The 20267-nt window shown below is 45.3% G+C and overlaps 1 protein-coding gene across 1 annotated transcript; it reads right to left on the bottom strand.

Moving 5' to 3' along the window:
* Positions 1 to 1089: 1089 nt before the first annotated feature.
* Positions 1090 to 9546, bottom strand: LOC117191834 (retinal homeobox protein Rx-B-like). Its single transcript, XM_033396603.1, has 5 exons — positions 9039 to 9546; positions 6822 to 7101; positions 6506 to 6635; positions 2095 to 2182; positions 1090 to 1929 (listed from the first exon to the last, which is right to left on the bottom strand). The coding sequence occupies exons 1-5, from the start codon at positions 9190 to 9192 to the stop codon at positions 1373 to 1375; spliced, it is 1209 nt and encodes a 402-aa protein (XP_033252494.1). The 5' UTR covers positions 9193 to 9546; the 3' UTR covers positions 1090 to 1372.
* Between the last annotated feature and the right edge of the window lie 10721 nt (positions 9547 to 20267).

Below are 20267 nucleotides of genomic sequence, written 5' to 3'. Positions count from 1 at the left end.
ATTACGAGATATCAATATATCATTTAGCTCTGCAGGCGGCCACTACAAAAGGACTCTCCCTCTGAATCTCGATCTAGCCCTATGTCTCTCTCTCTCTCCCTCTTTACCACCACTTGAGTTCGGTGCAAATCCTTTGGCTCACACATCCTTTAGAATTGCATTCTGCCGACATTTCCTCCACTGCTGTCTGCCGCCGTGTCCGGACACAATACGAGATGCCTTCTCTCCCATTGTGCTTCCTCTGGACGACTTCTTCGCCGTCTCTTCACATGTTGTGCAACATTTAATCTTCCCCCTGCCTGGGCCTCTTAAAATTGGGCATAATATCGAGATTATTATACGACTTGAACTCCTCTCGCCCAGCCATTCAAAAGACCCTGGCGGGGGTTGGTCTCTGATGACTCATTTCATTTCATTTGACTCGATCAATGGTAAGGTCGCATCAATTGTAGCCAACATTTGGCAATTTATAGTGAGATCCCGTAGGGTCATAATCCCTGCTGAAGGTAGAAACATTTTGCAGATTATTTTGTAGTGGAGCAGAAATGAAGAAATTTCTTAGGTTAACGGAAACAGACGAAGAGATTAACTTTGTCTATGGTTATTTTCCAGAAGTAAACTGCCATCAGCCATGGTTGATTGGTAGTCAGTGGTTGATTGGAATGGTACAAAAATTGTTTCGTAAACTTATTTGAAAGTAATATAATTAATGTGACAACAGGTTCAAAGTTAATGCAAATCCAGGATTATATTTGCAGATAGACAATTCAATATTGTCTCTGAAGAGGTTTAGAGTCGTACATGCATATGTATATCTCCGATTCAAAATCAAAATAAACTGCAGAGCCTGGGAATACATGTGTCCGAGCTACTACTGGTACGATCTAAAAGAATCCAATATCACTACAGCTTCCATAAGGACTTCTTTAAGATAGAAAGACACACACAAGAGTATTTGCAATCTTGTGCTCCTTGCAAAGGATTCTTATCCCTTGCGGAAGTACTCACCTTTGCATTTGTCTCTTTGCGAAACCTTCCTTCGAACCATCAAAATTTACCCATAAAAATTCACTATTATTTCTTTTCACTTTGTTTATTTTTGTTTTCCTCAGATAAATTTCTTGATTTCGGCTTTATGGCTAATTGCATGACACTTGCTGGGGCTAATAATAATTTTAGATCTTTTACAGATAAACAATATGTGTACATGTAAGGACTAAGTTCATTTTGGCAATAGGCTACGCTCTTAGATATCTTACAATGCGGCATATCCGTTCCCTCCCAATGCATGTGTTTATATGTGATGTGTATGTACATGGCGATCGCTTTTCCGCATCCATCTGTTTCCGTATGGCTAAATATCACCGCGAAGTTAGTCCTCGCCTTTGGTCACCACAGACACGGGGGTCGAGGAGTTGCTGCTCGCTCCACCTGCACTGCAGGGCGACTGGGCTGCCGTCGAAGTGAGCATCAGGCCACCCGAGATAAGGGTGGTGCCTCCACCCGAGGGTGGCGTGGCATGGGGATGAGGCACGAGCGGTTTGAGGCTCTCCCGCGGACTGCTGTTGCTGCACGGCGGACTCACCTGGGCAGTGGACAGGCCCGCGTGCATCGATAGGTTCTGGGGGTAGCCGGCAGCTGCCGCAGCCGCTGCTGCCGATCCGCTGGCTGCCGCCGCTACTGCAGCCACGGCTCCAGCTCCGAAGATGCCGTTCAGATTGCTCAGGCCCAAGTACTGGGAGAGCAGAGTGTGGAAATTGGGCAGCTTGCAGTGGGGCGCCATCAGATGCTGGGGCATGAGGCCAGCGGCCGGATTGAAGTGCTGGTACAGGGCAAAGTGCGGGGGCCAGAATTCGGCGGGCAGCCCGGCCGGATGCCCGGACAGGCCGTGCGGCGGCATGGGAATGCCCAGCGGAAACTCTGGCAGACCTGGAATGAGATCATAGGCGAGTTCGTTAGTCGAGGGCTGATGACAGTATGACAGGGCGGCAGTGCGTCGGAGCTGAGAGTGGGAGTACGACATAATTGCTAATTATGTTGCACACGTAATTCGGTAATTTGCGGACAAATCAAATGCGTATTAAGAGGAATTACCTTGCTCGGGCAAGAGGTATCCGGCCTTATCCTGATTCATAAACTTTTCATGTTTGCGCCATTTGGCCCGACGGTTCTGGAACCACACCTGCAAGTGCACGGAAAGAAGAAAGTTTAGAGTTGGAGCTGAGCGTATGCAAATGTAAGCTACCCCGTAGATTCGCGAGTATATTGAGTTTATGCTGTGAAAGTGACTAATACCAAATATGTTACAATTTTGAGTGTCTAAGTTCTAGGTAGATGCTCCCAACAGCATTATGGACTCCAATATTTCAGGGAACCTCAAATAGATGCAAGATGCCGAAGATCGAAGAATAACCCGATATTAAACCTTTCGTTTAGCTTCTATTGCCTTTAGTGCTCCGTTAAGGATAAACAATACCACAAAGTCGATCTCTGATTACTTTAAATTGGCCTGCAACTTGTCGAACGTCTTGTGATTGCTTTGACTTTGACCAAAGCTGAACAATTTGGCAATCTATCAATCTGGAAGTTCGAAAAGTTTACGCCACATAGTCCTTCGATTGGGATCCATCCACTTCACACTCTCTCTTCCCACAATTGTCTGAGCCAGAAGGAGGAAGGTGAAGCGGAGAGTTGTTAGTGGGCTGGAGAGATGCCAAATAAAATGGCATCCAATCGGAAGTGTTGTACTCTGAATTGCAACGCTCCCACCCCGTCTCTCTCTTTCTCTCAGCCTCATTCTCTTTCTGGAATGCTGCAAAGGATGTCTTATGCATTTTTGGCACTTGCTTGGGGTTGACCACCCTGCAACACCATCCCCCCCCACCACCGCAATGGGCGTTGGCTGCACACACATTTCCGCTTTGGGGCACACATTTTCAATCCAAGCCGATAGGAAAATTAATTGTTTGTAAAATGAAATCACTCGACAACTGACTGTACCCGGGGCAGGACTGAGACAAAAGAGGAGTAGCTGCAATTATAGACACCCTGTACTTAGGCCAGCCCCAGGATCCAGTCTGCTGCTCCTGCTCCTGCTCCTTGTCCTGCCAGCATTTGCAACAATGTGTGCAGTTGAGCGAGTAGTAAATTAGCAACGATTTCCTTGCTATAATTGCTGCCAATTATTGTCCTGTGTCCTGTCCCGGGTCCTGTGTGTCTGCTGGGAAATGCCAACGCCAACCCACATCCACCCGCAACCGTCTCCCGCTTTTTGTGTGTGTGTGTGTGTTTTTTTTTTTTTTTTTTTTTTTTTTTTTTTTGTTGTGTGACTACAGGAAAGCTTCATGCCGACTCAGCCGAAGCCGAAGTGAGGGACTCTAACCGCTCTAAAACCAACCACACCTATCCCGGATCCCGGCGGTACTGTCGCGAGATATTACTTCGCCGGGGGGAGATGCCCGTAGGGCTCTTCTCTTAATAATCTCCTTTATCCTTTATCTCCTTGCATTGCGTGCTCTTTCTTCGCGACGCAGTTTGGTAGCCATAGTTACGGCCATGAATCTAATCGAGGCCCAGTTTCCTTCCGACTCCAGCAGGCATTCTGCCAGGTTTGACACCGCTGGCATTCTTCCAAGCTTGTTGCTTAGATCCTCTCGTTCTTGCCGAAATCTTGGACATTCGAAGAAGCAGTGCTCTGCGTCTTCGATGACCCCTGCGCAGACCACGCAGAAGGGGTCGTCCTCGTGCTTAAACCTATGCAGGTAGGCTTTAAAGCACCCGTGTCCTGTCAGCAGTTGTGTCAGGTGATACTCCACTTGTCCATGGCTACGGTTCAGCCAACTCTTCAGGTCTGGGATTAGCCTATGGGTCCATCGCCCTTTGCTGCTGTTATCCCACGAATCTTGCCATTGCAGGATTGTGCGCTGCCTTAAGGCACCTCTGGTGTCCTGGTCCGTAGTCCCCAGGGTTCGCTGTGCCCTGATTCCTGCGGCTTCTCTTGCCAGCAGATGGATGGGAATCATTCCTGCGACCACAAGTGCGGCGTCTTGGGATACCGTTCTGAATGCGCAACACACCCTCAGGGCACACAGCCTCTGGACTGCGTTGCATTCTCGGGCATATGTTTTATGCTTCATTGCATCAACCCATATTGGTGCAGCGTACATTAGCGTTGAGCCAACTACGCTCGCTAGTAGCTTTCGCCTTGGCTGTTTCGGGCCTCCGGTGTTGGCCATGATGCGGGATAGGGCCACTGCCGTCTTTCCTGCCTTGCTGCTTGCATACGCCATGTGATGCTTGAAGCTGAGTCTGTGGTCAATCATGACCCCCAGGTACTTCAGGCTTGGACTGGAGCTAATAGTGCAGTCTCCTACTCGGATCGTCGCCGTCTCCACTACTTTCCTGCTGCTTATGAGCACCGCCTCCGTTTTGTGGGTGGCTAATGAGAGATCCCTCCCTGATAGCCATGTTCTGGCTCTCTCTACCGCGTCGTAGCAGATTTCTTCCGCCGCTTCTTTCTGTTTTGCCACTACGACTATTGCTATGTCGTCGGCAAAGCCTATCACCGTGGCGCCCATTGGCATATCCATCTTGAGGATTCCATCATACATGATGTTCCACAGCAGCGGGCCGAGGACCGATCCTTGGGGAACTCCTCCAGTGATTTGGTGCTCACGTGTCCCTTTATCCGTCTCATATATGAGCACTCGGTCTCTTAGGTAGTCCGCGATGATATTCTGCAGATACGGCGGTATTTGAAAGTTTCTCAATTCTTCTAGTATGTGATCCCAATTGGCAGAGTTGAATGCATTTTGGACATCGAGTGTTGCCACTATGCAATACTCTTTGGTCCCGTACATCCATCGGGTGCCATCGATAGCTCGCTTTGCTATCTCACATACCTCGCCGATTGCGTCCACCGTGGACCTGCCTTTGCGAAACCCGTGCTGTCTCGGTGAGAGCTGACGCGTTACTGCCTTCTCCAGCCTGGTGTGTGTGTGTGTGTGTGTGTGTGTGAGTGTGTGTATGATTTTGTGGGCTTTTTAATTGTCAGTTGGCTGCAATTATGATGCGGACCAACTTAAACCACTGTGCGAGAGCAGCGAGTCGGCAGAAGTTGAATTTCGGATATCCGTTCAGCATTTATCGCACATGTGCGATCATCAAACTGTCATAGAAAGCCCCCAACCCCTACCCATAACAGAGCTGTGCAGTGTACACCGTAAGGATCCAAACAGTTGTTAAAGTTTGGAGTACATTTTGGTTTTGCTGGCCAATTTTTGAATACATTTCTGAGAGCTTTGCCATACAAATTCGACTGACCCCAGGAGTTAGAGAGCTGCTTACTCCTTTTTTTCTGGGATGCCGCTCAGCACGGATGCAAATCCTGAAATAATTGCCCACTCATCAACCCCAGAACAAACGGGGATTAAGCTACAGATACTTTTGTATCTATCCCGTAGAAAACCAAACAGAAAAACGGTAAAAAAAAAAGAAACGCTGCAAGCTGCCAGCTCTAAATCTGCTTCTACTAGTATCTATTGAAGGACCCCAAAAAACGCTCTTCGCATATGGGAATCAATGACCAATTACAGTTAATCTGCTAACAGATATGTGAGGGTTCGCCAGCAGTAACATCGCATCGCGATGAGGATGCCGATGCGGATAAGGATGACGACCGTGAAACGGACAATTTGTATGCAGAGTCCGTAATCCCTCTGTGAGCCAGCGCGAGAGTGCTTAGGTCAAGTTGTTTTACATTCTCTTGAAATCTTTTTTGTGCGATTGCGATACTTTTTTCCCCCGTCAACAACAGCATCAAAATCGGGAAAATTGCTCAACCAAAACTGAAGTGTTTGAAAGCATTCTCAACCGAAATCAAATTGTACGAGTATGTGAGAGAGAGGCATGCGAAAGGACACCCTAATTACATGTGTAGTCATCTGTGTGTATGGTTGCCGCGTGTCCTGTAGCAACATCAGACAGGGCGACAGACAGGGAGACAGGACCCAGAGCCACTTTAATTGTTTACCCAAAAATAGAGTTAATAAAAATACCAACACCATGTAATTTAATCATTTGGAAAATCACAATATCTAATGTCCCTGGTACAACGACAACCCCTAATAGGGACGCGGCGACAACCCTCCGACTAGATCTAAGCGTGTTTGTGAACGCAGTGGGGTTTAAGTGTTTCAAATACCATTTACAAATTAGGCTCGACCGATTGTTCGACGAGCTTAGCGACCTCTCCGCGTTCCCAGACGTTCCAAAGCTATCGTTTTGCAATCGTTTTGTTGGCGTTTTGTTGGCGTTTTGTTGGCGTTTTGCTGCCTGAAGTATATCAGCGAAGTTTAATGAATTACGAGTTAAAGCTTGTCAGCTAATTAAAACATTTACTGATTCTATGGACTTTCGACTAGGGTTAGCCGGTGAATTTCCATGGGTGGGGCTGTTTAGCTTAATTCGAAAATAATTACGACAGCAGAGTTCGTATTTCAATTACCTGCACGCGCGCCTCGCTCAAATCCAGGCGCATGGCCAGATCCTCCCTTGTGAACACGTCCGGGGACTGGGTCTTCTCAAAGGCCCGCTCCAATTGATGCAATTGAAAGGTTGTAAATGTTGTGCGAGATCTGCGAAATCAAAGTCGGCACATTAGCGGGGTAAATGGATGGATGGATGGATAGATAGATAAATGGAAGGAGCGAAGGACTCTACTTTTGTTTTCATGTTTTTTAATAGCCGAACAATGGCCAAATACGATTGGATCTGCTAAGCGGATTGCCCCATACTCTGCGGCAACTCTATCGAGGACTCACCTACGGACTTTGCGCGGCCTCTCCATGTCGCTCAGATCATGACCGTTGTTGAGGCTCGATGAGAGCTCGTCATCGTTGTCCACATCCAGACCGCTCTCCGTGTTCGTTGGTGAATCCTCACGCTTGGCCTGGGCTGGCTGCTGGTGCTGCTGCTGCTGCTGATGCTGGTGTTGCTGGTGCTGCTGTTCCTGCAACATGTGGCTGTTGTTGTGGTGCAAGTGATGGATGTGATGGGCATGGCCGTGATGGGGATGCGAAATCAACACATCGCTGGGTGTATCTGAAAGGGCAGAGAATGGAAAAGTTAAACAATTTCGAATTGAACTCGAGAGCCGCCTCGAACAAAAAAGTTTTGCGTTTGACTTTGAAAAATGAAAGCTCCGGCAGCTGCGGCCCAGAACACTTTCGAAATTCATGCAATTGTAACTGAAGTAGTTATATCCGGGACTTTTAACCCCCAGAGCCAGGTCAGAGCAGCCCACAGAGGCGCTTCAAAAAAGCAAAACCTTTCCACTTGCGAGAGCTTCAAGAGCTCGAAAGCTACGCGAATTGATTTGGCAATCAATAACAAATAAATAAATACGGTTTGGCTTTACCCCGATTCCCGATTCCTGACTCGGATATGAGTCTGGTGTGAGTATCCTTTCACACGCCCGAGGCTGAAATCGGGTAAAAGTTTTTCAAAAAGATTTCCCTCAGAGCGAACGAGTAACGTGTAATCAAACTTTAATGAACCTCAAATTAATCATATTCACAATAGCGCAAGGACACGTCGCCGCTCAGCAGGATACCCTGTCGTCTATCGTATTTCGTAACATTTATGCAGACAGAACCGGAGACCAAGCCCGAGCCAAAGCCTGTTGTGGCGAAAAGGTAATTTCCAGCGAGCATCAAATTACGCGACAGCAATCGAGGCTCACAGGATGCAGTATCCTGCGGTGCGCACGTTGCTCGTTGTCGCCAAATTGTAGCCGTTCCTGGTCCCTGCTCCCTTGTTCCTTGTCCATGATTCTGTTCCTGTTTCCTTTCCTGCCCCACCCCAAAGCGCTTCAATCTAATTATGGGTCTAATGACGCAATTCGTTTTCTCTCCCAGTCTCTGCCTCGTTGCCCATGATACATGTGGCGTATCCTGTCAGATATGTTTTGATACACAGTGATTTTTTTCCCTTCAGCTATTCACCGATCCTTGGGTGAGGCCTCATGCCGCTTGGCCACGCCCACAGCAAGAGTCTCAACATTGCAGACACCTCCCATTGTCATGATATGTTTCTTGTTTCTCTCTGGTTGCGGGAGTTTTCGGCATGATGTTTGCTGCTAAGTTTATTCTATGCCCACACTAACTACCACAAAATGTCCTTTCCAAGCAATTTGCATATGATATGGGTCCTTGAGATGGGTCAGCCCGGATTGGGGTCCTCATTCCTGTCCCCAGTGTTTCCGAATATATCTTTGATGTGGTTACCAGTTTTAGTGGGGGCTGATTATTGTGTACAAGCTTAAACTATGTTTGCCCGTACCCACAAATACTCCTTGGTTTAACAAGATATTCGGAAATATAGTACCATACTTAAAAACTTTCATCAATGGAAAATTTAAACTGATGTTTGGAAGAATGATAGAACTCCTCATCGAAACAAAGTTCCATGCATTTAAGTTGAATAAGTTGAATAAAGGTTAATAAATAAAATAGTCTACTACAAACTACCAAGGACCAGACGATTTTCTTCGAAACTTGTTTAGGGAATTGATCATCAGCCGTGAATATTGTTGCTTTACAAGAATATAAGTTTGGCTTGACCAGCACTGCTTTCTACTGAAGACAAAGGGGTCTCTACAGGAAAACTAATTGGTGGAACTACAATCGTGTTAAGTATCGTCAGAACTCCTCAACCAGCAAACGAACCATAGTATTTTACGTTTACAAATATTCAAATAAAACGATCTAAAGCGATTGAAGTACATATGTTACATACACATGTAATCTTTGAAATAATCATATTTTAACGGAATGGCAAATCTCAAAGCTACAGCTTTTAAATGTAATTTAATTTTTCACAAATTTAAATAGACTTCAATTATAAAGGCCATTCTTCAACCTTGCAAAAACCCGACAATCGTCAATATGCTTTTGCCCCACAGATCGCCGACGGCAATCGATATTATCCCAGTCATCAAAAATCTATATCCCACCGAAGCTCATAAATATATGACTTACCACTGCGCTTGATCTGGTGCTGATTACCCAAGATCTGATCGATGCTGTAGACGGCGCGAGGACGCGAGACGGGACTCTCCTGGACAGGGCCGGGACGCATGGCTGGCGGCATGATGGGATGCTGGTGGTGCTGTGTGGTCGTTGTGGTCATCATAGCTCAATGAGAGCTCAGGCGGAAGCAGCTGGATCCACGAACCACTAATAATCGATTGTCGAAAATTGTTTCCGTGCACTTTTTAGTATCAAAACTATTGTTGATAATTTTTCCAAATTTCTTTCTAATATAATTTCGTATTTTATTTATTTCACAGAATTTGTTGTGTTGACTTGCACGCGCGGCGACTGATTAATTAATGCATCCTGTAATGCTCTCTGTACGATATTGATTGATAGGGTTTCCACAGCTAGTGCGATTAAGCAGGACTGTGGCTAGGCAGGAGCGAGTGCGTGTAACGCTCGTGACGATCAACAACCACCGACTGAGCCCGTCTCCTGTGCCACCGTTGCATTAAATACGTGCCACGTTTGCTTGCCTCTTGTTGTTGCCCGATGGTAGTTCTGTTGTTCTGCTGGTGGTGCAAGTGCCGTTGGGCTGAATGAAATGGGCGAGGCTGAGGCCGACTCTCGCTCGCTGCCAGTTCCCAATCCTTCGCTTCGCCCATATCTATCTCTGTCGTACTCTCTTGCTCTTTCTCTCTCTATTTCACTAGGGGTAGTTTCCCCCAGTATCTGTGTGCGCCGTATCTGTTCGTGTGCGTGCACTTAGAGCTAGCTTTTGTTTAGGGGTGTTGCTCTGTCCTGCCACTCACTCTCTCTCTCTCTCTTTTGTCGAGTGCTGCTTATTTATTCCACAAATTTCGCTCATTATACCCGATACTCAAAATGAGTATTGGGGTATATTAGATTTGTGGTAAAAGTGGATGTGTGTAACGTCCAGAAGGAATCGTTTCCAACCCCATAAAGTATATATATTCTTGATCAGCATCAATAGCCGAGTCGATTGAGCCCTGTCTGTCTGTCCGTCCGTCCGACCGTCCGTCCGTCCGACCGTCCGTCCGTCCCCTTCAGCGCCTATTGCTCAAAGACTATAAGAGCTAGAGCAACGATGTTTTGGATCCAGACATCTGTGATATGTCACTGCTATAAAAATATTTCAAAACTTTGCCCCGCCCATTTCCGCCCCCACAAAGGACGAAAATCTGTGGCATCCACATTTTTAAAGATACGATAAAACCAAAAATGCAGAATCGTAGAAGATGACTATATGTTCTAAAGTGTAAGATCTCAACCAGATCGTATAATTATTATAGCCAGAATCAAGAAAACAATTTCATTCTTTCTCGCTCTGTCTCTCTCTAACACACAGGTTTCATGGTCGGCTTTGCCAATTGCAAAATATGAGTTCAAGGATCTCAGAACCTATAAGAGCCAGAGCAACCAAATTTGGTATCCACACTCCTGTGATATCTGACCTTGACCGTTTCGTGTCCAAATTTCGCCACACCCCCTTCCGCCCCCGCAAAGGACGAAAATCTGGGGCATCCACAAATCTCAGAGACTATTAAGGCTAGAGTAACCAAATTTGGTATCCGCACTTCTGTTAGATCTCACTATAAAACGTGTATCTCAAAGTTTCGCCCCACCCCCTTCCGCCCACACAAAGGACGAAAGTCTGTTGCTTGCACAATATTGCACATTCGAGAAAACTAAAAACGCAGAATCATAGATAATGACCATATCTATCAGATTGCTGAATCTGGATCAGATCAGATCATTTTTATAGCCAATAGGAACAAATCAATTTGCAGTGGCTACGCAGCGCCCGACGTCACGCTCAGACTGATTTTCTGTCTCTCTCGCACGCACTCTTTGTCGTGTCGTTTAATATTAGCGGCGTCTGCCGGAGGAGAGCCATACTGACTTAGTATCGGGTATAACCGTAGAGTTGCGGTGTCCGCAGCAACTCACAACGTTCCCCCTCGTTTTAAACTATCTTCATGCCCATAGAAAAGGGAGTACCTTTATCTCTCTCTCTGTCCCTAAGTCGGGCTGTGCTATTTTTTAGCCTACCCTTCCCGAATGTGAACATCCACAAATCGCAAAACAGGTTGCTCGACGCTCAGAAATCCCTACCTGAGCGGGTAGGGTTCCGCTTCCATTTTGGGCGAAAACTGGATCTGCGGGATCCTCGTGATCTCCCGCGCTTTGGAATGAGCCCAGGGTTTCATTGAACAATCCAAACGATCAATGAATCCCTTTACTTAGCAGGCAGATGCCGCGGGATTCTGACCTAAGTTCATTGATTAAACTGATCTCATCTCAGCAGATCAGACCTGATCTGTGATCTGCCCTTAGAATATCTCGACTGGGCAAAAGGGGATCTACTAATAGTACAGTATGGCTCAATTCGCAAAAAAGGATTATTTTATTGATAGACTTATTTCTTCAATTGTTTTATGCAGATTATTCAAATGAATATTAATGTATCCCTTAGTACTAGGACGTTTTTATACCCGATACTCAAAATGAGTATTGGGGTATATTAGATTTGTGGTAAAAGTGGATGTGTGTAACGTCCAGAAGGAATCGTTTCCGACCCCATAAAGTATATATATTCTTGATCAGCATCAATAGCCGAGTCGATTGAGCCCTGTCTGTCTGTCCGTCTGTCCGTCCGTCCGTCCGTCCGTCCGTCCGTCCGTCCGTCCGTCCGTCCCCTTCAGCGCCTAGTGCTCAAAGACTATAAGAGCTAGAGCAACGAGGTTTTGGATCCAGACTTCTGTGATATGTCACTGCTACAAAAATATTTCAAAACTTCGCCCCGCCCACTTCCGCCCCCACAAAGGACGAAAATCTGTGGCATCCACATTTTTAAAGATACGATAAAACCAAAAACGCAGAAACGGTGAGGATGACCATATCTTCTACAGTGCAAAATCTGAACCAGATCGTATAATGATTATAGCCAGAATCAAGAAAACAATTTCATTCTTTCTCGCTCTGTCTCTCTCTAACACACAGGTTTCATGGTCGGTTTTGTCAATTGCAAAATATGAGTTCAAGGATCTCAGAACCTATAAGAGCCAGAGCAACCAAATTTGGTATCCACACTCCTGTGATATCGGACCTTGACCGTTTCGTGTCCAAATTTCGCCACACCCCCCTCCGCCCCTGCAAAGGACGAAAATCTGGGGCATCCACAAATCTCAGAGACTATTAAGGCTAGAGTAACCAAATTTGGTATCCGCACTTCTGTTAGATCTCACTATAAAACGTATATCTCAGAATTTCGCCCCACCCCCTTCCGCCCCCACAAAAGACGAAAATCTGTTGCATCCACACTATTGCACATTCGAGAAAACTAAAAACGCAGAATCATAGATAATGACCATATCTATCAGATTGCTGAATCTGGATCAGATCGGATCATTTTTGTAGCCAAAAGGAACAAATCAATTTGCACTGGCTACGCAGCGCCCGACGTCACGCTCAGACTGATTTTCTGTCTCTCTCGCACGCACTCTTTGCCGTGTGGTTCAATATTAGCGGCGTCTGCCGCAGGAGAGCCATACTGACTTAGTATCGGGTATAACTGTAGAGTTGCGGTGTCCGCAGCAACTCACAACGTTCCACCTCGTCTTTATTTTTTTGTCTGTTTTGGTCTTGAGATCTGAAATAAATACATCGCCATATTGTCAACTAGATTAATTTAAACCTATTTTATTTTTTGGTAGAAGTATAAAGTTTTACGAATAAAGTCTCTCTTAAAATGTGGAGTCCCAAGGTCGAATGATTCTCAAAAGTTGCAAGTGTTGGATAGAATAGAATATACTAGAATAGAATAATATATAATAGTAGTATAGTCCAGTAGTTGAACACTAGATACTCTTTTGAACGGTTTGGGTATATGATGAGCAACTATTTGATCATTTTTAATAGCGTGGAAACCCTCTAAAAAGTGTTGCTAGATTTGATTAATTTACCTCATTCCTCAGAGATTTGATCTACTTACTCTTCCGATTGGTTTTTTTTAAATTTAAAGGAACAACATTTTAATTACTAAGTAGGGGACAATTCTTAAGGAAGCTTTTTAACTACAGGACTAGCTTCAATCCTTATTATCTTTTCGAAAATCTAAACTAATCTTAATCCTGGCTATATTTTTTCTGAAAACAAAGAATGGCCTTAAGTACAAGTGATCCTCTCCAATTTGTCGAAACTTACACAATTCCTTTGTGGCCCGAACCCAAACAAAGCCAAAGATCGCGGCACCTCCGGCCAGGCACTCCGAATCAGGATCAGGAACACGTAATTTCCGCAGAACTGCGAACAAGTAGCAGGGACCTCATTAATTTGCCAGATGGGTGACGCCACGGGACACAGGCTTCGACCTGGGTATGTTTGCTTAAGGGGAAAACTAGCCAAGCCGAGGCGCTTAATCATATTTTCATAGGATGCCGTCCCTATGCTGATTTCATTCAGAAATCCGATTGCATGTTCGTTTAATTTAGAGCTGAACGACAGAGAAAGAGGCCTTAGGGGGAGGGCGAGCTCTGAGCCTACAAGATCCCAGATCCCCGATCCCAGATCTTCTGCCCCGTAATCTCTGATCTAATGTGGAATGCATAGTGCCAGCCAACAAATTATGCAGCATCATGCAGCGCACTTAGCCGTAATCGTTCATAATCATGGCTCATTAGGCTTACCAGGGCGGAGTGGAGGGGGTTGTTCGCTAGATCACTAATTGGTCCGATTCTGATCCAGCCCAGGGCATGCCTTAATTTATCTCCAGAGCTTGAAGACTTGCTCCACTTGGCAGATATCAAGAATCGTTTGCCTCTTCAACGCTGATAATAGCCTTCTGATTGTTCTTCTAACCGCTTTCAACTAATTTAGCCCCACTACTTGCCCCTCCGACCCACCCCCCTGCAAAGTGATAACTGGAAGCCATTTAGCCGAAGTGTGAAATGACAAATTGAATCAAAGTCAAACTCAAACTCATTGAAGACTACACTTGATTGTAATTTCTAAATTAGCACAGCAGCTTGAGGATGGGAGGGAGTTCTCTATGCGCTCTCTATGTCTATTCTCACTTCTCTCTCTTTATTATCTTCCATGGTCTCTCTTCCGTGCATCTCTGCGGCTTCTCCCTCTCTCCTGTTGCGTTTCTCCTGGGTCCTGCGCAGTAGAGGTGAAAGCTTATTGGATGTTACATCTTTCCACCCACACTCTCTCGTGGGGGGTTTTGCGCCAACGAGTTCATTATCGTGTTACCCCATCCCTCAGCCACATCTCCAGCCTACTCCACCCCCACCCCACCCCTGGCAGCTGCGTGTAAACACATTGCAGCAATTCTCTCTGGTGCCATGACTGTGTTCACCTTTTAATAAGGTTAACTGCAACGACGACAACAACCCACAAACACCCACTTTTCGCAATAGACAGCGTTAGATGGGAGGCAGGTTGTGTGTGCGGAAGGGGGGTGGGGTGGGTGGCAAGAGGGTGGTTGGGGGTTGGCTGCTGCTGGCCACATTTTTCTTAACCATTAAATCTAATATATCAAAGTAAAGTAAAGTAAAGTGGGTAGTGGGTGGGCAGAGACGGTGGCAGAGACAAAGGAGGGGTAAGTATCTAACGGATACTATATATGTATGTGTGTATCTGTGCAACTAAAAACTAAAAAGTTTTCGTCTACTCACAGTCTGCTCTGCCTGCCATTGTCTGCCGGATATTCGTCCCCTTCTTTTCGCTATGGCAGGAAAATGGGAACGGGTTCGAGGTAAACTGATAACTTTCTTATATCTGGGATATTTAATTTTGACTTTTTACCCGCTATTGGCGGTGCTAAGTCGGTGAATGTGGCGGGGGGTGTGCTAAATAGCTGCACTGACATCGTTTTGAGCGGTTACAATGGAAAAAGGTTACAATGGGGAAAGGGATTTACTTTTGCAATTATGATAAGCAAAAGGAGGGAATTTATCCTGACTAGTCCAAAATAGTTGATTTATCATCTTATGATGGATACTTTTAACTTTTAGGCGATTTTCATGAGTGACTGTCCATCCGACACCCCCTATTTAGCATTCGATCAATGAACGATTTTACCAATACCACGATAACTCGCTTTGCAAGCCCCTTTGGCTTGGAATACATATGTAGTCTGCGAAAGTTGGAGCCCTCCACTGCTGCCTGGCGAAATGAAATATACGGTATACGGCAGCAAATGAGCAACTGCCGAGGTTGGCCAGGCAACCGCAACTCACCCAGCACACACACCCATGGATGGAGATACACCCCCACTCACAGATTGAGATACACCACTAGACACAGAGTCAAATACATATAGATATAATTGCTTAAATTATCCAATATCCTTGACAGCTTGTGGACGTAATCAAACAACTGCAAGGGCAGAAGGAGATATGCCAGGATTTGTTTGACATTTTGTTTCATAATCTAATATACCGACAGAGCAGAGGGAAAACCTTCCGTTTTTGGTCAGAGAAGTAGGGGAGAACTAGCAATCCACACAGACCGCATATAAAGGTCCCAAGTCAAGTTTCGTATCTCAGAATTTTTCGCTTTATTAAGCCCCGAGGCGGAAACATGGCACAGATAGGATGGGATTAGACGGCAACTCCTTTTGCCATCGGAACAGGAATTGGGAACAAGAAGAGCAGACTTCTGGCACACTTTTCCAGATCAACTAGGCCGATAACCAGCGTTTTCCAAGTAAGAATGTGGTCTGATCTCTCCATATGCCGGATCATTGGTAAATTGACACCCACTTAGAGCCGAATTAAAGCACATATGAAAAGACACACATGCTTCTGGTTCTGCAAATTCCTGGCCAAGATAAGCGGCAAAGGAGAGTGGACGAGTCCGAATTTGAGTCCTGGCAGCGGCTGCTGCTCACTTCAAACGCCCCAGAACCGACAAAAGAGTTTCCCAATAATTATGCGGCTCGGCTTCTGTTCTGTGCTGTTTGGAAAGATTTGGCCACCTTCTTTCCTTTGCTTTCCTTTCACCAGGAGATGGGCAATCACACATGCGAGCAAGGCGATGAGGGGAATTCATTGGAAATTACCTGTCACATTGTTGTGCACTTGAATTACATAAAAATTGGTCGAGTGAACAATGGCCAAATGGCTACCGTTTTGGCCAGAGGACAGCACAAACAAAAGGATAATGCGGCACATATCCATATGCATACTGCGAGTGTGTCTGTGTCTGCATGCAAAACTGTAGCCAAACAAATAAGCTGACAAGACCTCCTGACAACTGACAACTGCCAAGTGGCTCTGGATCTGGATATGGCTCTGTCTCTCGGTCCGTCTCTGGCTCAGAATCTGTATCGGTTTTTTGGTTGAAGGGGAGTACAATAAGGCGCTTGACATGTGTATGCATGGGCGTAGCCCGGAGGCCGAGTTCAGGCCAAACAACAATTGTAATCACACACCTTTTGTGTGGGAGCGTGTGGCCAGGAAAAACCCTCGAAAACAGTTTTCCCTTTGGGAGAAAAGAAAAGAAAGCAAGAAGTTTTTAGCTGCTTTATGGCCAGATTGGCAAATGAGAAACAATTGAGCATTGAATGGGCGGAAATGAAAGGCTGATGAAGGCTTATCAGAATCAGACTGCATATTGCAGTGGCTCCTGTCTGGATCCTCCTGCCAACCCTATCACACCCCCATCATAAGAGGGGTGGGGGGAACTTGTTCAAAAATTTCATTAAAAACGGTTTTCATTTGTTATTGTTGGTGCGCCAGGCAGGCCGCCAAATGGAGGCGTAATAAAATAAAAAGTGCAGCCTGCGATGGCTTCTTCAACCCAACCACAACCCCACGGGGCCATCTCCACCTCTACCTCCTTTCCCATTCCCAGTCCCTCTCATCCACACGGAAATGTAACACACAATTGGCAGCCCCCAAAATAGTGGCGAAAAAAGAATTTTTAATATCTCATGCAAAATTGCATTCATTGCCTCTGTCTGTGTGTGCCCCGCTGCATGTGTGTGAGTTTGCATAAGTGCTGTAAATTTCCTTATTTGCCCCCACACACACAACCATCACAGAGTACACACAAATGTATAGGCAGGAATATACATATACATATGTATACATATGTATGCATATGTGTGTGCATATAAAAACTTGCATACATTTTTAACTCAAACAAAAACGTTGCAGAAATGAAATTTGTTACATTTTTTGTTTTGTTTATTTATAACAATTGTGTTTAAAAGCGCTTAAATTTTTCCCATCATGTGCAAATAAATCCCACACGCACACCACCCCCTCTAAGCCATCTCTCCCTCTCCCTCTCACTCTCTCTCTCTCTCTCTCTCTCTGTGCGAGGCAAGTGCAATTTCTCGTTAGGCTAAATTTTTTTGTGGCTTTCGTAACTTTTTTTGGGTTTTTTCTGTTTGAGTTCTTTTTCGGGCAGCGGCAGCGACCAAAATGAAAGCTAAATGCAATAAACGTTTGCGCCTAAAAGCTGCAACAAAAAATCAACGCCCAGAGATTAGCACATATGCAGAGGACCTCCACAGCAATGAGCACTCAGCCATTTTCCCGCCAGATTAGCTTTTTGAATGTGGATACACACTGACACTGACTTTTATCTCTGCTCCTTTTCTTTGGCCGTGGTAATAACATAATATATTTTCAGTGCAGTGCACTGCTTGATTGAGATGAAGTTTGGCATAAATGAATCCAGCAAGCGACTTGGCTCTCGATTCAGCTCTTATTTGGGTCCTAACCAAGAAATGTTGACAGCACTGATGCCGTCGTTGCACTACTCTTCTGCTGCTGCTCCATGTGTGAGTGTGTGCATACTACTTTTTGTTACTCTCTGCTCTTTCCCATTCTCCCCCTCGCCCTCACCATTTGTTTTGTTTCTTGTTGTTGCCCGTTTAGCGTTCATTTAATCTCTGTCTGACTGCAGTTGTTGCTGTTTTTTCTTTCTTCTCCATTTAGCAGGGCCGCAATTTCGCGTTGTAACTTTTGTGCGTTGCTTTTTCTGCCTCTGCCTCTCCCTCTCCCTCTGACTCTGCCTCTTTCGCTTTACCCCCTTCGCTCTTCATCTGACGGAATTGTAATGAAATTTTTTTCGCTTCGTTCTTGGCCATTTGCACGATTTGGCAGAAAAGAAGCAAAAAAGAAGAGGAAAACGAACCAAAATTGGAATCAAAAAACTACTAACTGCACTTGAGGTCCAATCAATCAGATATTCGCTGGCAATAAACAAGACTCTTCATATTCCAACAACATATTTGGACTGCCTGAGGTCTCTGAAAGATACAGGACGGATCCATCTAAGCCTGCTTCTGCTTCCCCATTTTCTCCCGTCCCAAGCCCAAATCCTGGCGTGTACAAATACCGCTCAAATTGCAAAAAATAACATGACCGTATGCCACGCAACCAGAAACGGACGCAACCCTGTGACAGTGGCAGTGGACCGGGAAGGATTCTCAATTTTTTGCCGGTCTCGGATGGCGGATTGCTGCTTAGTCGAATCCTGTGTGGCCCGATGTCCTCTGTGGCACCGTGTCCGCCGTCTATATTGACACAACATGCCAATTTTCTTCGTGGCAGGTGGCGGGCGGCAGCCGCGTCGTGTCCTGCGGCTTTGCGGGTGTCACAAGAGCAGCCGCCACCAATGGGGATAAACGGAAGAGTCACAGTTACAGAGATCCATGGCTGGGGATGGGGATTGTTGGGGAGGAGCCAACAGCAGTTAGCATCGTCATGTCAACTGACAAAATAATTAATTTTATTCGAGTTTTTTTTTGTCATATTAGGTACAGTCTCGTTCAGTACAATAGGACAGTGTGTATATGACTTCTATGAAAATCTCATGGATGACAACATTAGGCATTACCTTTATAAGGGATCTAGTATTGAATGACAAACGTTACTACAGTAAGGCAGTATCCACAAAACAATCTTTCAAGATTCAGTAACTGGATTGTAAGCTATCAAAAATATATGGCTAAGCTAAATATCAACTTTATTATGGTAAGAGGATGTGGGTTATTTTACGACCTGCATAGTCATGAGACGCACTGTCCCACACTAGTGGAACACTTCGGATGAGTAAGATCCTGGCTCCTGCCTGGCATACGTAATTAAATGCGCCTTACGCAATGTGCGAAAAAAACGAAGGACTGACAGAAAGGGAAAGAAATCAAAAGTTAAAGGAGAGAACCGCTAAAGCGTGGTTTGGTGGGGAGTGTGGGCGTTTACCAGCAGCTCCACACGCCCACTTGGCAGACGCTTTTCAGCTTTTCTATGTAATTAGTTTTTCCCCTCCAAACCGAAATACGAGAAAAGAAGAGAAAAAGTTCCTTGTGCGCTTCGTTTCGTATTTTATTGCATTTTCTTTTCATTTGTTTGTTGATTTTTGGGATTTACCGCATTTCGTATGCACAGCGAATAGATAGGACAGAGGAACGGGAGGGTTTATTGAGGGAATTCGGGGACTGCCATTGAGACAAATTTCTGTTTATCTACGAGTATCTTGTTGTTGCCGGTGCTGCTGCTGCTGCTGCCTCTGTGGCTTTTCGTTTTGCCAATAAATTACTTTGTAATCAAGTGAATTCAAGTGGCAAAGGACAAAAAGTGGCAGAAGCTGAAGGAAAATGGAAGTTAGCATTGCTTCAGGGACGCCAGGAAATGTTGCATTTGCCCCATAAACTGATGACTATAATTTGTATAAGGTTGTTTATTAAATTCCAGCCATCCTGCCCGGAGGGGCTGGGTCTATTTGTGGGCTATCATGTTTAATTTTAAGAAAACGATGATTAAATTTTAATCGGCCTCTAGTAGCAGTTTGATATATTACGAGTATTGTAGAATGTAGAATGCTTTCCCAATACTCTCCTTCTCTGCCCTTTATCAAATTATTTATTACGGGTATGCGATGTATTTTCGAGTGTATGCATGTGAACACACTTTCCTAATACCTATAAGAATCCGAATCAATCAACCCCATCACAGCATCGCTCTGAGGCTGAAGCCCTAGCTGGTTCCGAGCCGATGCTGGTATTGGCATTGGGGTGGACGCGCAGTTTGCTCAATGCATTAGTCGAGGACGTTGTGGCATAATGGATTTGCACTTGCAACACAGCAAAGGAATCCTTTGGTAAACTTATTGAATGAATATTATAAGTGCACATAAAAAATATTTAGTATGTTCTTTATATGAAACGATATGTACATGTCAAGACAG

Source organism: Drosophila miranda, assembly GCF_003369915.1.
Source record: "Drosophila miranda strain MSH22 chromosome Y unlocalized genomic scaffold, D.miranda_PacBio2.1 Contig_Y1_pilon, whole genome shotgun sequence".
NCBI classification, from domain to species: Eukaryota; Metazoa; Arthropoda; class Insecta; order Diptera; family Drosophilidae; genus Drosophila; species Drosophila miranda.
This window is presented reverse-complemented; position numbering and strand designations above follow the sequence as displayed.

Bases quoted from the DNA above. Each gene is read 5' to 3' on its own strand.
- LOC117191834 (XM_033396603.1), bottom strand. From the start codon at position 9,192: ATGATGACCACAACGACCACACAGCACCACCAGCATCCCATCATGCCG. The intron at 6,636-6,821 runs GTGAGTCCTCGA...TTGATTTCGCAG, and splicing joins AGGCCGCGCAAAGTCCGTAG to ATCTCGCACAACATTTACAA. The intron at 2,183-6,505 runs GTAATTGAAATA...GTGCACTTGCAG, and splicing joins TGAGCGAGGCGCGCGTGCAG to GTGTGGTTCCAGAACCGTCG.